The sequence below is a fragment of the Leptonotus elevatus genome, chromosome 15 (genome assembly GCF_054856555.1).
Source record: "Leptonotus elevatus isolate MCC_2025b chromosome 15, RoL_Lele_1.0, whole genome shotgun sequence".
Taxonomy (NCBI): Eukaryota; Metazoa; Chordata; class Actinopteri; order Syngnathiformes; family Syngnathidae; genus Leptonotus; species Leptonotus elevatus.
Window position 1 is genome coordinate 1655954 of NC_141253.1, and position 16470 is coordinate 1672423.

Genomic DNA, 16470 nt, shown 5'->3' on the forward strand with positions numbered 1-16470 from the left:
TCATTGTTTGCGTTGCATCACGGGAAGAATTGGGAGCTGAGTGGCAAGAAACAAAATGGTTGACATGGAGTTCCATGGTTTTGCACATTTGGAGGAGGATTAAGAGAGGCAGATGGTTGAAGTTAAAAGTGCTTAAATAGCGGCGATTTCGCCCGCTAACTTTCTCCGTCTACGCTGTGTCTATACAGCCAGCCGTGTTTTCATCGCGTACGCGCAAAAAAATGTCAACAAAGGATCCTCCTATAGAATGTCAATTCCTCTTCAGTCCTGTGAAATATGACAAAAAATGCCTTAAAAGTTGGTTGGTCAACATATTTCCTTTTTAATATTGTGTTTTGCATGTTGGAATCATTCAGCAGTGGTGGTTGCTCTTGTGTTACACATCGCACAGAAAGCGCAAACGGATACTTTCACTTGGAACAAATGGCGCGAGCTCACGTACAGTATGACTTTGTGGAGGAGGGTGCGAGTGCGGTGTTGAGAGCACAAGACACACAGGACAGTATATATCGCGTGGCCGCTGCAGATTAACATGGTCGGCGGGAGGAAAAAGGCAGATTATTAGACAGAGTGGAAGAAGGAGAAGAGAACGTTGGCTGTTGTGTCATTCAAAGTTGGTCTTTTTGTCGCAATCATCAAGCGCTGACTTTTGTTTAAGACATATCTGGTGAGTTACAATAGCCCAGAGGTTGCCAACAGTCCACATTTAGAGTTGTGCCACAACATGCCGGGCAGCACTCAGCTATACGGGGAGAAATGTAGCGCAACAGTAACAGGAAGAAGAAGAAGAAGAGACAGAGAAGGTCCCCAACTTAGGTCCAGTAAAAGTCGTTGGCACAAGCAGAGAGAATATACGGCAGGTGAGTATTGTTGTATGCTCTGTATGTGTTAAAGTAGCAGCTGTTTGAACGCTTGCAACGTCTATGCTAATTACCGTTAGCCTGTCTGTGGTGTTTTCACTATGGTGATTTTCATAAGTTAAAATATCTAAAAAAAAACAACAACAACCTTTTAACACGGTCTCTATAGCGCAGAATTTTTACCAATCGCGACCTCTGAAACGTGGTGTAACCCCCAAAATAAACTGAGGTTCACTGTAACGGACGGTCAACAGTAGCAGCCGCTGAATAATTCTCCGTCGAGACTAATTCCTAGCATGTCTGAAGAAATGCCCAGTTAATTGACCTTCCATTTAGAAGTTACCATCATTATAGCTAAAGTATACTCGCCAATGAATGGATGGATAGCATTAGGCTAACGGTAGCCTGTTAGCGTAGCTGGCAAAGCTCGCCGGCGCCACGGTTCTTAGCTACAGTAGGCCTCATCTGAGTAACGTCGCTGTAGCATTTGTGATTAATTAACAATCAAAGTAGCTAGCTCGGTTAGCATGGGTCATCTGAGCTCACATCGCATCATAACCAAGCCCCGTGTTAGCCGTATAGCGTTAGTGTTTTATTAGCTCGGTGCAAACAAAACAGAGGTTTTTTTTCTGGACTCAAATGACTGTCGGGGTGACAGCATAGCACGACGTGATTGGCCAGTCTGCATTTTGGGAGGTCTGGCTTACGCGAAAGGTCAATCAGTGGCAAATCCGCGCTCCAAATTACAATTGGCCCAACTGTGCGCCATCTTATCGAAAGCTCACTCCCCCTTAAGGCTTTGCATTTCTTCATGGAATGCTGAGGAATAACCCTCATTTAAGAACAAAGCTAATGCTAATTCATGCACAGAGCTATTCATAAATAGTTTACAACGTCTTAGCACAGGCTTTCTGCTTTCGTGTTTCCAACCGTGGGACCATTTGCGGATACTTTGTCCATTAATGTTATGTTTATCGCATACGGTCCTTACTCAATATCCCAGGAAAGCAAAGATCTGTTGTTTGTTAAGCCATCCGGTAAGACTAAAACATATGCTGGACTGAAAAGATTTGACAAACAAAGGGAAAATCAATGCACGTTTCTTCTACCTGAAATGGGGACGACTCGTCTCAGGGCGTTTTTAATGGTTTTTCAGAAAAGTCGTGAGTTGATTTCCAGTAGTGCGTTACGAATGTTTATTGGATGTCTGTGAAAGCGGGTGCGACTGTTTTCCAACCTAGATCGCTCCGTTACGTTCGCTCATGGTTGATTACGGCGAAAGGCCTCCAAAATGAAGGACCTTGACCTACATTTCTATCTTACACGCTGGGAAGGACTCGTCCTGCATGACCACCGTGCTGCTGCTGGCCAGGACCATGATGTTCAGCTCCTGCTGCTTATCGTGGCTCTCCTGGTACCACTCCCTCATCACGTCTGTGTCGTGGGTCGGTATCAGCGTCACCTGATGGCCGGCAGAAAGCAGGAGTTAACCGTTTTCGCGCTGACGCCGACATTTCCATTGGTAGTCTGTCCTCTGGATGTTTAAAATGGCGGGGTAAATTAACGCGGGCGCGCTCTATAGGATTTGTTTTGAAGGGTTGTATTTTGCCTTCGCCGCACAAGCTAATCTCCTGCGACAAAATGTCGTAGCTAATATGCTCAGACTTTAGCACTGTAGGTCCGCCGAGGAGCATTTGAGACTGCCGCAGACTGTCAAAACAAATCAGGCGGAAAACTCTACGGACTCAAAATGGCAATGCTAAAAAAAGATGCTAGCAACAAAGTAATCGCGTATGACTTGGAAATTGAAAACCCTACGCCCTTCATAACGCACAGCTGTCAGACAGGACGCACTGTATGGTCGCGGTCCCTAACCAGCGTTATTGTCGTTCAAAAACTAAGCCCAAAAGCGAGTATAGATGAACAAAAACAAACGTCTTTGAAGAGCGTCTTCAGAGAGGACAGAGGCCAAATCACGAGACAGAAGAAGAAGAGCCCACAATTAGTTGTGCGTAATATGTGACGACAGGCTGACAATTGAGACACTGAAGCCTTCAAAAGAGTCCAACCCCCCCCCCCCCCCCCCTGAATACCTCGTTTCAATTTTCAACATTCCTTTTCCTTGTGAAATGGGATTTTATGCAATGACAGCAACCAAAACAAAATTGTGGCGTAGACTGGACATACGTAAGACATTTGAGTTGTCACTGTCTGCGGGACTGCCGCTTTTTCATGGCGAAACACACAAGTGACATACCTGCATATTGTTTTCCCACCGGGCTTTCCCTTCCAGCAGAGCATCGAGCACGGCCCGGCTGGGCTCCTGAGACGTCTGGTCATTGCCGCTGACCACATAGTACGTGGAGCGCACCCGCTGGAAGAATTCGGCATCCACGTTCTTGGCATTGCAGTGGTTGGGGATGTAAACCAAATCCATGTACATGGGAGGACAGTTGGGTGGAGATGCCACACCCGACACCTTCCCACCGGTACCTCGAGACGCCGACGTATTGGTTGCATTTTTGGCATCCTTACCTTCCCCAAGACCTTTCTTGGGAGAGGCAGTCTTTGAGTCCTTCATTTTTGACAGGCCGGTTTTTCGAGCTGGCGAGGAGGCCTTTTTGGTGAGTTTTTTCTTCTTGGGCTTTTCGGAGGCTTCCGTGTTAGCATTGTGGCGGTTTTCCTCAGCCTTGAGGGCTTCTGGATCGACCATGCATACATCATGAGGGGCCGCGGACGGAGCCGAGTCCCTGAGCGCTACTGGAGGAGGATCGGCATACCTATAGGTGAGGGTTCTATCGGTGGGCAGAGTCTCCGAGTCATCCTCGGAATCAATGTTAGCGTCCGCCGTGATAGAGGGGCACTCCTCGGTCCCTGGCGGAACATCAGAATCGGTCTGAGAGGGGACAGATTCACTGATAGATGTGGGAGGCGTCTCCTCACATTGCTTGGCAGGAAGCTTACCCCCTGGAGGCGGCGGCCCACCTCCCGCCACCTCAAGAGGCTTTTCTTCCTCCAGAATTCTCTCTTCATTGATGAAATATTCAAGAGGGTTGGGGTTGATGAAAGATGGCGAAAGTTCCGTCTTGGGATGACGGTATTCACACGAAGTGACTAAACAGAGGTCGACGTCTGTCTTGGACATGGCCGGTGGGCTGATCTGGGAGGGGTCAGGCTCCCTGAAGCTGCAGGCTGCGTTATAAGTACATGGATGTGAAGAAAGAGGTAGATATGACGGGGAAGGGACTTGGGGGCTCACGGGAGATTTCACCTCACTTGTTGAATCATCGCATAAAAACGGGTTGGTTTCCCTTTCTGGCAATGGTTTCCCTTTGACTGGAAACCATAATTCAGATGATGACAGAGAAGTCGTTTCAGAGGGTTTGTAATGCTTTTCTTGTGTGTCACGCTTGTGCTGCGCAGGCAGTGAAAAGGGGCTGATGTCTCTTTCCACGGGACCTCCAGAAACTGGGGAGGCATCATTGGAATGGGGGGAGGAGGGGCTGAGAGAGGCTGCCTTTGTCATTTCAGAGGGTTTGTCAAGTTTCTCCTGTCCTTCAGATTTGTGCTCCGCAGAGGGTGAACTGGGGCTGATGTCTCTTTCCACGGGACCTCCTGAATCTGGGGATGCCACACTGGAATGGGGGGAATGGGGGGCAGAGTGGGTGAGGGAGACGGCCTTTGGTGTGACTGGAGAAGCATCTACGAGCTCGGCCATCAGGGGCAACTCTGTCATTTGGCATGGGGTTGTGACGGAGGGCGTGGACTGAGATGCATCTGATGGGGTCACAGAAGCAGCACGAGCCGAACCGGCGTCCTCAAAAAGCAGCGGGTTCTCCGCTGCAGAGGTTTGCTCCTCGGATGCTCTCACAACATCTGAGGGACTGTCGTCAATCTCAGTTGGGCCGTTCTCTGTAGCACGCGAGTTAGTTCCTGCTGATGGATGCTCTGGAGATTGCTTGCTGAAGTCAAGGGCTAAGGAGCGGTCTGGTGACTCCTGGCCAAACTCCATTGAAATGGTAGAATATTCAGGCGACTTTGTGTCATGCAGCTGTGGGCAGACTTTGGTCTTTGGTGAGATGTCTGGGGAGATGGACATGGGACGAGGGCAGTCTTCCTTGGATGGAGACGCTATCTCTGCCTCATGGAAGGTAGTCGGAGTCTGACCTACAGAAACGGACAAAGAGTCGTCTACTTCTGTCGAGTGAGGAGAGCCGACCTCGGCGTGAAGGGAAGGGGAGTCGGTGGTGGGCTCGGGCAGAGAGCTGGTGGCGAGGGATGCAGTTGATGCTGAGGCTAAATGTGAAAACACGTCCTCTGCTACCACTTCCTCCAGCGGTGTGCCGGACTTGTCTGATGCGCTGCCTTCAGAAATGGACATTTTGCTCTCTTCTTTGAAAGCGGTGACGGAATGAGCATCTGATTCTTGTCTCGCAATCTGTGTTGTTGAGGAAAAGACGGATCTGTCAATGTCATCCTGTTCCTTCGTTATAGGGGAGTCTAGGTCAGTTGAAGGTGGGCTTTTTGGAGAAGAAGCAACCTTATCCGTAGGGGATAAACACTCTTTCTCGTCAGGCTCGGGTGTATTCCTGTTGGAGGATTCCTCTTTGTCACTTGTGACCTCCACAATAATCGGACCCTGGTCTTCATTTTCTGACATGGGTGGCACAGTTTCTGCTTTTTCTTCTACTGGGGACTGATAATAGGGTGTATGACCTGAGGACTGGGGGGAGTTTGCCCCTTCCAATGTTTTGTCTTCTGGGCTGAGGGTGGAATCACCCATCGCTCTGGCTAATGTAGTGGACAATTCAATAGGGGTGGCAAACGTTGACGGGGAATCAAAGTTGTACTTTTGGTCACTTGGGGGAGAATGCAGAAAAAGTGATGTTGAAGTTAGCCTTGCCGAGACTGTGTCCTGCTTTTCAAATGTTTCTTGAAACGTGGCAAAGCGTTCTACTTTACCATCACATGGAAACTTGTCCTCTTCTAATAACGATGGGGGAGATATTGTCGAGGCGGTATGGCTGTAGTCTTGGCCCTCTGTTGCATCGCTCTTAGAGTTATCTGAACTAGGTTTACTCTGAAGTAAGGGTAGTTTGTTCTTCTCACACTCTCCAGATTGTGATATACCTAATCTGCCAACATCCGCTGATGGGGAGTCGGTCCGGTCATTGGCTGTTTCATCGGTCAAGCCGTCCCTCGGAGTTAGCATCTCGTCCAACGGAGTCGGCACACGAGAGATCTCAATGGTGGACTGCGTGAGGCCAGAGGTGACGGCAAACTCCTCGGGGATTTCGTCGGAGGCAGTTGAGCTCTCAATTCCGGCTGGAAACATTTCATCGTGGATGGATGCTGCGGGGGAAACGGGCGATGACTCTTTTGGTGAGGTTGAAACAATCAATTCCCTTTTCTGTCCTATGCTTTCGCCCGCATGCTGATCATCTGCACGATCACGGTCATCAAGAGTTTCACAGGACTCTTTGTGATTCGATGCCACTGTCTGCGGCTCGTAAACCTCCTCGGTTTCCCCTTTCTCTTCAAAATCTGCTCCGTCAGACGCTTCTTCCATCACAGTGCCCTCGTCTTCGTACTTCTCGCTCATGTTACCGTTGAGTTTACCCTCGAGGGCTTGTTCATCTGGAGTCGCTCCGTTTTCCCCTTCAGCCTCCGTTGTGGCGATTCCCTCATCGACCGACTCCAGCGCCTTGGGGGACTCTTTGGTCTGCATGGGTTCTTTGCAGCAGGTTATTGCAGCCTCTTCGTCTACAGTTTGTTGCACAGCTGCTGCATCCTCCGCTAGATCTTCTGCCCGGAGCTCTTCAAACTCTTTAGTGAGGTCTTCTGGGGAAGACATAGCAGCCCTTTCTGCCTCCGGGTCCACCGGAGGAGTGACAGCGGCGGCTGCACTTTTGGCAGCATCCACCTTTGAATCCACCTTTGGCGCTTTTGAACCTGCTTTGGCTTTCAGTTTAGAGGGCGTGCCTGCATCTTTCTTTGATACATCTTTTTTCAGGGTCTTTGGTTTAGGGGACAGGCCTTTGTCGTCACCAAATGAAGATACCTTTTTGGTGTCTTTTGACAGCTTTTTAACATCCTTCTTCTGCTCCCTCTTTTCATCCTTTTTCTCTTTCATAGGAGAATCTCTCCTGACATCCTTTTTCAAGTCCCTTTTCTTTGCTTCCTCTTTTTTCACTCTTTCATCTTTCTTCAGCTCTCTTTTAGGCGTGTCCTCTTTTTTGACTACTTCTTTTTTAACCTCCTTTTTCTTCTCTGGAGATATTTTAATGTCTTTCTTGGCAAACCTCTCCTTTTCAAGTTTCACTTTGATTTGAGATGTCTTTTTTTCTGGCGTTTCTTTCTGGGATATTTGGTCTGGTTTTGACTTTGATTCTTTCTCCGGAGCCTTTACTCGGTCCTTCTTCAGCGGGGTCTTTTCTTTTTTCTCTGCCTTTTGCCGTTTTTCGCGAGACAGTTCATCTGTATCTGCATTGGCTTTCTCCAACGCCTCCTCCTTGGACTCCTTCCTGACAGCTTTGCTCGGCGACGCCTTTGGAGTCGACTTCAGGCTCTCTTTACTATCCGTTCTGTTTTTCAACTTGGCTTGCTTCAGCGTCGGTGTTGACGGCACTTCGATAGACGTTGGTTTTTGAGTGACGACTGCCTGTTTCAAGAAGTCCAGGTGCTTCAGTTTTTCCAAACCTTCAAAGATGTGCTGCTGGGTAGCATTTCCCGAAAAGAGAACACGCACAACTTTCTCCGAGGGGTTCGCGGGATGCCACACGATGAGTGAGGTGATCGAAGTCAGGTAAGAGACGGGGAACTCCGACTCTTTCCCGTTTGGCAGCAGGATAGAAGCGGTATCTTTTTCACTTCCTGCCCACTGCTTCATAAAATGCTGCATCTCCTTGCTGTTCTTTGCTGGGTTGAGTACGTACATCTCGAGCTTGCCCACGCCCATCTTCTGAAAAAGTATAATGGGTTCAATCGTGTTTCCGACTGGCCTCTGCAGTGGCTCAGTTCTCAGATTCAGCTTTGCGAGATACTGCTGAGTAGCCGCCGCCCCCTCGAGATTCTTGCGTACTCTGTAATTAGGTTCACGGTTTTCCAAATTCTCTGGAAGGTTCACAAACACAACACCGATATCCGGCGAGATCATGTTCTTCACCCAGTCGCTGTTGGCCGTCGAACCCTGCGACTGCTCCTCCTCCACCTCCGCGATCTTTCTTTGCAACATGCTATTGATGCCTGGCAAGTTATCATCGCCAATGTGGGTCAGCAGAATGGAGTCGACCCGGTCCAGGTGTCTCACCAGCTTCCAGAAGCATGACTTCCTGTCGGAGCCGCCGTTGATGAGCATGTTGAAGCCATTGACGGCAAATAGAGCGGAGTCGCCGTGACCGCCGGGGAAGATGTAGCAACACGGCTTGGAGAGCTTCAGGAATCCACCGGAGGCTGGCGGTTCCAGCATGTCGAAAGGCGTCAGGATCTCGACAGATTCGGACAGATACTCAGTGAACTCGGAGAGGCCCTCCATTTCGGGCAGGATGAGCGCCGAGTTCAGCTTCATGTTGATGAAGTCTTGCAGGTTGTGTTTGTCCAGGTTGGAGTTTTTCCAGTCTCCTTGATCGGGGCAGGACAGCGTCAGGTTGGCTTTGTTTTCTGGGTGAATGGTGCTCAGCAGTTCACCAATCTGAGCAACGGAATATTGTTTTGTTATTTTAGCAAATGCTGCAGTATTCAAACATTTGTGACAAGAAAGAAACAGTGACACACCTCTTGGTCAGTGAATATGTCGATGAATTTGGCAAAGGAAAACGATCCGGACTGAAGGAGGAGCTCGCCGGTGCTTTCGGTGCATTGGCCCGACAGGACTAGAAGCTTGTGTCTGGCAGAGTCGGAGATCATCAACCGAACCTGAAATTAAAACGCCGCTAGGGTAAATATTGTCCCGGTTGAAAGTTGGTTATTAATTCACTTGAAGGTGGTGAGAATTACAGGACATTTCTATGGGGATTAACGGGAATAACTAAAGTATCCATTTTGGAATATATGTATAATCCCCATCTCAAATTCCCATGGAAATTTACCAGAATCTTTATGCCTCGAGCAGGGTTCACCAACCTTTTGGAAATTAAGTTATTGTTCAAGGTATAATGATTTCTCACAATCATTGTGAAATCAGATACATATCAATATGAAAACACTTCCGTTCTATAAATCTCTGTTAGTGTTCACGTTTTCAAATGATCTCTTCTAAAACATTCCTAGTAAATTACAATGTCCAGTCCATTGGTGAGCTATTTGTGAAATAGGCCTGCGTGCGCCACGTTGATGACCTCTGGCCTAGAAACATGCATCTGATTTGCATAAGAAAACAACCTTCTACAGTCATAGGACGCAAGAGACCAGTCGAATAAAAGCACTTAGCCAAGGCTTTTTATTTCAAATATAACTAGCTTAGCGACTCCATTAGCTAATTGGCCCCGCTGTGTTGTGACATTACGAATGCACACTTGGACTCGTGACATGACCGGCGGCTAGACATCTGCGCTTCTGACCGCCTGCCACTTCCTGTCAAAAACTACCTTTACATTGTGGGTCGGTTTAATTCCTGACGGTGTGAACCATGTTTCTTTATAAAGCTGCTGAGGAAATCAGGTGAGTCACAGGCAGAATATACAGCAGTTTTACCTCAGTGCTGACGGTGTCGTCTGAGGGGTTGATGAGCACCACCGTCTCCAGCACGTTACTTTTATGATGAAGAATTCTCTGGCCTGCAAAAAAATACCCCCCCCCCAAAAAAAATTTGTTATTTTTCCTCTTGATCTCTCCATTTTTTATCTGAATAGTGAAAATTCCCACGTTACTCCCAATTTCAGATTTCTCAACAAAAAAAAACATTCAAGTGAATGAAACCATCATTTTGTTTTAAAGATTGTTAAAAATAAACAAAAATGCTTGAGCATATACTTTTGTTGATACTCTGTAAACAGGAAAGTATATGCAGTAAATAAAATATATATTTTTTCATCATCTTGTGATCAGATCAGTGATTCGGTTTATTTAAACTCGCAGATCTGTGATCAAAAGTCCCAATCATAAAAAGTCTATTACTAGACACTATTATAGAGTGTGAATTTCCTCATTTACATTTTTTTTTGCTGGGGAGGGAAGATGTAATGGATGACTGGCATTTTCATTCATTTCAAAGGGGAAAAATGACTTGCGATATAATTGCTCGGTCATGGAACAAATTAATCTCATTTCAATTATTATTGAATGATAATTCATTACGATGGTGCTGTATAAGAATGATGTTCATGTTCTTTTTTTAATCAGTCTGTATATCCATGAGCGTGTGCACCAGACACACCCAAGCCCACACCACGACCAGCTCTTTTCTCCCCCTTTGTCTCGTGCGAGTGGGCGTCGGCCTCCTGATGGGAATTAGCACCGCCACCGTGTGACAAACAGACAAGACCAGCGCACCGGAACGGGCGTGACCCCTGCAATTAACCATGGAAACTTGACCCCCCCCCCATCCCATCCCCTCCCCAAACCCCCACCCCCCCACCTCATTCCCGTCCCGTTGGCTTCCCAGTGGAAGCAGGCCGCAACACAATCGAGCACACGGGAGGAAATCGATGTGGAAGGCACCAGACCAAAAATAGATCAGTGGAACAACTGCAGAGACGAGCATCCCTCCTTTTGATTATTTATAAATAAATAAAAACAGCTTCCGTAATGAGGATAAAATGGCGTACCGCCAAACTCTCAGCTCGACAACAAAGGGAAGACCCACCCAAGTCTGCTAGCTTCATGCTAACACATGCTACAAAAAGCCAGAGACAGGCTAAAAAAAATTAGAATAGAAATGTTGTGGTCATTTTAAACCTTCAAATAACTACACACACGGCGTACTATACAAACCCATACATTTTCACTTGTTGCTAGGCAGAATTCATGGGGCTCAGTCATTACTGCCCCAGGAGCCAAAAGTTATAGACAGACATGCACTAAACCAAACAAAGCACATTAATAAGAAATAAAAAACACGTTTATGAATTTGACTATTTAATCACCAGTTATGTGTCGAAAGAAAGGGGGGGGGGGGCATACGTCAGCAGCCCCTCAGACTGATTGACCGTCAGTTGACACATCCGTCACTAGCAAGCGACACTCAATTATCGTTTTCAATTTCCCACAGGACGACAAACGTGAGCACAACCCAACATGAAACTCTTGAGATTATTTTGTCAACGCATCTCCTGAAGGTCAAAACGAGCCTTAAGTACGCTTTATTGATCGCAAACAGAATTTGTGACAAGACGATTTCAAATCTTTTGAGGCATCACAAATGGATCAAAACTGGACATGACACGTAAAAATAGAAACTGATTATGTAGACGAGCCTCTTGTCCCAAAACTTTTGTCCTGACGTTTTGTCCTAAACATCAACGAGCCGGACGTCAATGCGTCTGCCACCCGGGGCCGGCCCACCCGCTGGTAATGGCCGACTCCCAAATTAGCGGCGCTGGCACTGCTGTGTTGCAGAGCAACGGCACGCTCGAGGGGAGAGTTGCTAGCGACCAGGAGAGGAAAAGACAAAAAAAAGGAGAGTCGCTGATGTGGGATTGTACTGACAGACATTTTAGAGCATTTTGACATTTTCAAGACTCACGGGATATTTCCAAAATCGATCAAAGGAAAGAAAAAAACTCTCTCCTTTTACCAGGAAAAAAAAAAGTTTGATTCATCCTTTTTCTGATCTTTTATAATCAACAGTAGAAAATGGATTGACTGTCTACATGTGTTGCTCTGCACTGCTTGTCTTCCAAAATCCACTGATGTAAATTTGAAAGCCCGCCTATGGCATTTTGCATTGTGCGTTAGCATCAAGCTAAAACAGACCTGATTAAAGCAAAGCTAAGCTGGTTGGATGGTAGAAAAAAACCAAGGGCCCAATGTCGGCTTGTATCTGGAAAAACGTCTGATCGTGTTTTGGCCCGTAGAGAAGTCCGCTCACAATTGATTGTTCGCCACCATGTTGGACAGTTTCCATTTGGACGTCACTGCTGCCTTCACCTTGGAAGAGGTGAGGCGGAGGAGGCGACACCACCCCGAAAGGATTTTGATGCGCTGCCGCATCGTCTCCACTTTCATTTGTGCTACGCGATCCGCCGCAGTTCCTCAAATGGTGCCCGCCGCGCCATCATTGCAGGCCAGTTTGTGTTGAGCTTGGAAAAATAACTGCCACACCCTAAGACGCCCGAGAGATCAGGTGTGCCACGGGAAACGATTCAATCATGTCAACTGAGGTGATTTCAGTTGCAACTGGAAAAGGGAAGCGTTTATTTGAGGCGGGCTTTTATTTATCTTAAGGGGACTGCAATCACCAATCAGGGCGCAGCGTCAAATGCAGTGATTCAATTTACAGTCATTTCTGGACTATAAGGCGCACCTGACTATAAGCTGCGCTAGCTAAATTTGGGGGAATACTGGAGTTTGTTCCACATATAAGCCGCACCCAACTGTAAGCCGCAGGTGTTTTAATGTTACCGCACCGGGTTCCCACTACTTTCTTTTCCATAATGAGGGCGCAAATTGTCTCGCTCTCGTTCTGTGTCTCCTACCGTCTTTGGGCTCACTTGGTTTGTTTTGCTCTGCCTGACGCTCTTGCGCTTCCTTTATAGTGCGCCCCCTTGTGATCTGATGGATAAGCCACGCCTTTTTATTAGCCGCAGGGTCGAATACAAGTAAAAAAAAAAGTAGCGGTTTATAGTCCAGAAATTACTGTAATTTAATTTTTTTTAAATGCATTTCATTTATTAAAAGAAAAATAAATGAAAGGGGACAGAAAGAAGAAAAACGTATATTTGCCCCTAATCAACACAAAAAAAGTCAACACAAAATAAATGATAGCAAACAGTCAAGACACTTTCAGAGTAACAATGAAACAAATAATTCAACAGAATGAACTTGTGCTAAATATATTTTTCCAGTGATTTTTAAAAAATACAAAAGGACTGAGATGATTTTGTTTTATCATCCAGATTGTTCCACAAACTGACGTCTTGAGTTGCAATTCATCGTTCTTTTTGTTTTGTTCTGTATTTTGGAAAAAAATATCTGTTCTTCTTTTTTTCTACTCACTTTCCTTTAAAAAAGAAAAAGAAAAAAAGATTTGCATGTTAACTGGTAAGATTTCATGATGAGGTTTGTACATTATTTTAAGGCGGTTAAACTCCATCAATTCATTACATTTGAACGTTTTAAGTAAGTATGAATATTGGATTAGTGTGGTCTCTGTATCCACAACCGAAAACGACACGAATATCACGTTTCTGTAAAAGAAAAATGGTTTTCGGTGTAGGTTTTGGCTGTGCACCCTCACACGTCAATGCAATAGGTCAGGTATGGAACAATCTATGAATTTACACATAATTAACAAAACATTCTTATTCAATGATTCTTTAACCTTGTGTAAAACGACTACGGTTTGGGATACCTTAGTGATGACCGCGATTTGAGGAAATACAGTAATATTGATATATAAACGGATTAGCAGAAATAAAGGCCTCACCTCAAATACAAACTTAACCACCTCCCCGCTAATGCAAGCCAATCACCAAGTTGACATGTGGTATATTTAGCAGTGGAGTAAATAATCATCCACAGCCACTTTAGGAGCAAAAAAGGGAATATTATGATAATAAGAATGACTTTGGAAAAATAAAAGCCTTACTTCTAATACAGAACCAACAGGCCGAATCCCTGGTAGACACCTGGTACTTTGCGCAGTTGGCTAAATAATCATCCCGCGGTCCTAATAATTTGAAAACTATCATTTGGAGAAATAAAGGCCACAAACCTAAAACAATCAACTCGAGTACAAGCCCAACTTCTGGTTGTATCCAGTTGAATAAAAAATCACCCATTTCCTATATGAGCAGATTTTGTAATACTGTTATAGAAGAATGTATTTGTAAAAAAATAAAGGCCTGCCCTCTTATACAAACCTAAAGAACTCCACTTCTAACACAAGCTTAACATCTGTCAGACGCCCGAAACACTCATTAGTTGAGTAAACAATGGATCCTATTCATCTTCAGGAGAAATGTGATAACATTATTATATAAAACAATTTGTAAAATTAAAGGCCTCCCCCCTAATACAAGCCTAAACCCCTGGTTGACATCTGATACATTTTGCAGGTACATAAACCACAGACCCTGGTCACTATGGGAGTACATACGGGAACTCATAAAAACATTATTTGAAGAATTAAAGGCCTCTCTTCCAATACAAACGCAACCTCTGGTGGACGCCTGGTACTCTCTGCAGTTGAGTATGAGCCACCAAATGCATATTGAAGTACGGAACGGACGCTTTACCTTTGACATCTGCGGAGAAACGCGCCGAGTGCCGGGATACGAAAAGCTTGAGTTCCTGGTCCAGGTTGCAGTCCATCAGGTTGGCGTCCCACGAGCGGATACCTGCAAAATAAATCGAATAAACACAAAAGCATTGACATTTTTGGGCTGGTTGTTTTTCCACACAAATCGATTGTTTGCATGAAGTAAATATTACAGGAACACCTTCGCGTGCAGTGTGAGCCACAAATGTCTGTTGCAAAAATAAAAAATACAATTCTTAGTTAAAAATGAATAAAAATAGTGGTGCTTTTTTAAAATATTGATTTCACTATACTCTCGAGCTTCTACAAAAATGCTCCAACTGTGCAAAATAAACAGTTTTGGTTTGTTCAGTACTGTTCAGTCATATTTCACTTTTAAGTAGAAAACATTTGTGTCAAATCTTTGGGAACATTTATTTAGGTCCAATTTGTACTTTTAGTTTCCATGCAACACACGTTAATTGAACCGTTAATTAAATGCAATTCACATTTACAAAAACCTTTTTTCAGATCCAGTACAGTCCAGTTAGAAATCACACATTTTGCAGTGTTTTTTTGTTTTTGTTTTTGTTTTAAGTTGTCTCCGAAAAAAAATGTCGCGTCAACATAATGATGCGCTGATTCGACATTTGCCGTAACGGTCATCCGAGGGGATGAAAACCATTTTGATGTGCTTGATGACATCAGCCTGAGCTGAGTCACGGCTCCGTCAGCCGCACAATAAAACCTCTGTCGTGGTCACTGTCAAGCATTTCTCCTCAAAACAAAGCAGTCGGGGTGGGGCACAAACATGTGCTTTGACGCCCGTGTTCATTCCATATGTCCCTAATGCACATATGGGGAAAATAAATGACGGCGGAGAAATAATAAATAAATGCAGAGGTTTAGTTCACTTTTCAGTGACCCAAAAGTATTTGGACAAACAAAGAAAAAATAAAAGGCAAGAAAAAGCTCAGCAAAATAAGTCGTATTTTTTATACAAAAAAAAATGGCTTAAACAAATAATGTAGAATTTGTCACTTTGGACCCCTGAAAATGTCAATATAGGCCTATAATGAATATATATTTTAATTCAACTCCATTGTCATGAAAACTGAACTGTCACTGTCCAAATGATGATGAAGATAATGCAAACGCTAATTGTATGTGAAAACTCAACTATCGGTATCCAAATATTTTAAGCCCAATTTATCATGATCAATAATTTAAAAAACACTATGGCATCCATCTGTTGGACTTTGAAAACGTTCTCCATATTCTATTTTATTCACATAGGCTACAGTTGATTGCACAACATATATCCACTGACAACGACTCAACCCCGCCCTCCTGTAAGAGACGAAATGTGATGAGGAGGAAGAGGAAAATCTCATTTGCCGCTGTCCAAATATACTTTTGGGGAATTGTTTCTCATATTAATCTTAAGAAAGTGAGACCATTTCTATCATATAAACAATGGCTTCGTCCGGCCGGCTATGAAACTCTTTCGCATATTCTTCTTCTTTAAATCAAATTAAATAGCCTACTGTAGCCTCTTATTCATTAGCAAGCAACCAGGGGGGGAAAAAACCGAACGTCTTCACAAAATGATCCTCGTGGCTTCCCGTAGGGACCGCAGTGCGGCCCTGGCCACGCCCACTGGCCGGTGTGGGATGAGAGAGCTAGATGCAGGAAGGGGAGGAAGATGAGCGGGGGGTTTGTTCCCACGGGACAGGGGTCAAGCAGTTTATTGCTGGAGAACGCCACAAATAATAAATAACCCCAATAAATACATCAAAAAGCGTGCGCGTCACGAATAACCCCCCCCCCCCTGACCGAGACCCCTCCCCCGCCCTGTTGCCGCCTCACTCGCCGGCTTACCCCTCTCGATGTCGGCCACGGCGCACTTGAGGTTCTCCTCCGCGACCACCTCGCCGAGGACCACCAGCAGGTAGAATTTGGAGTCGACGAAGTGGCGCGCGGGGCTGCCCGCCGCCGGAGCCCCCGCGGCCGGGCCGGGCGTCGCTGTCACCGCGGTGAGCATCGCAGCGCTCTGCTGTTGCACCAGGGCGGACATCCGAGCGAGCGGCACCTCCCTGCTCTTCTTCTTCTTCTCCTTCTTCTTCTTCTTCTTGCGATGCTGCTTGCGCTGCAGTCGGCACAGGAGTGAGGAGGACAAGGAGTGGCTCCGCTTGCCTGAAAGCCCCCCCACCC

General features: G+C 45.7%; 1 protein-coding gene across 1 annotated transcript; it reads right to left on the reverse strand.

Annotated features, from left to right (window-relative positions):
- Nucleotides 1–298: 298 nt before the first annotated feature.
- On the reverse strand, nt 299–16470 carry map1b (microtubule-associated protein 1B). The gene is made up of 6 exons (XM_086096680.1): nt 16138–16470; nt 14255–14356; nt 9552–9634; nt 8634–8774; nt 3118–8550; nt 299–2322 (listed from the first exon to the last, which is right to left on the reverse strand). The coding sequence occupies exons 1-6, from the start codon at nt 16331–16333 to the stop codon at nt 2167–2169; spliced, it is 6111 nt and encodes a 2036-aa protein (XP_085952806.1). The 5' UTR covers nt 16334–16470; the 3' UTR covers nt 299–2166.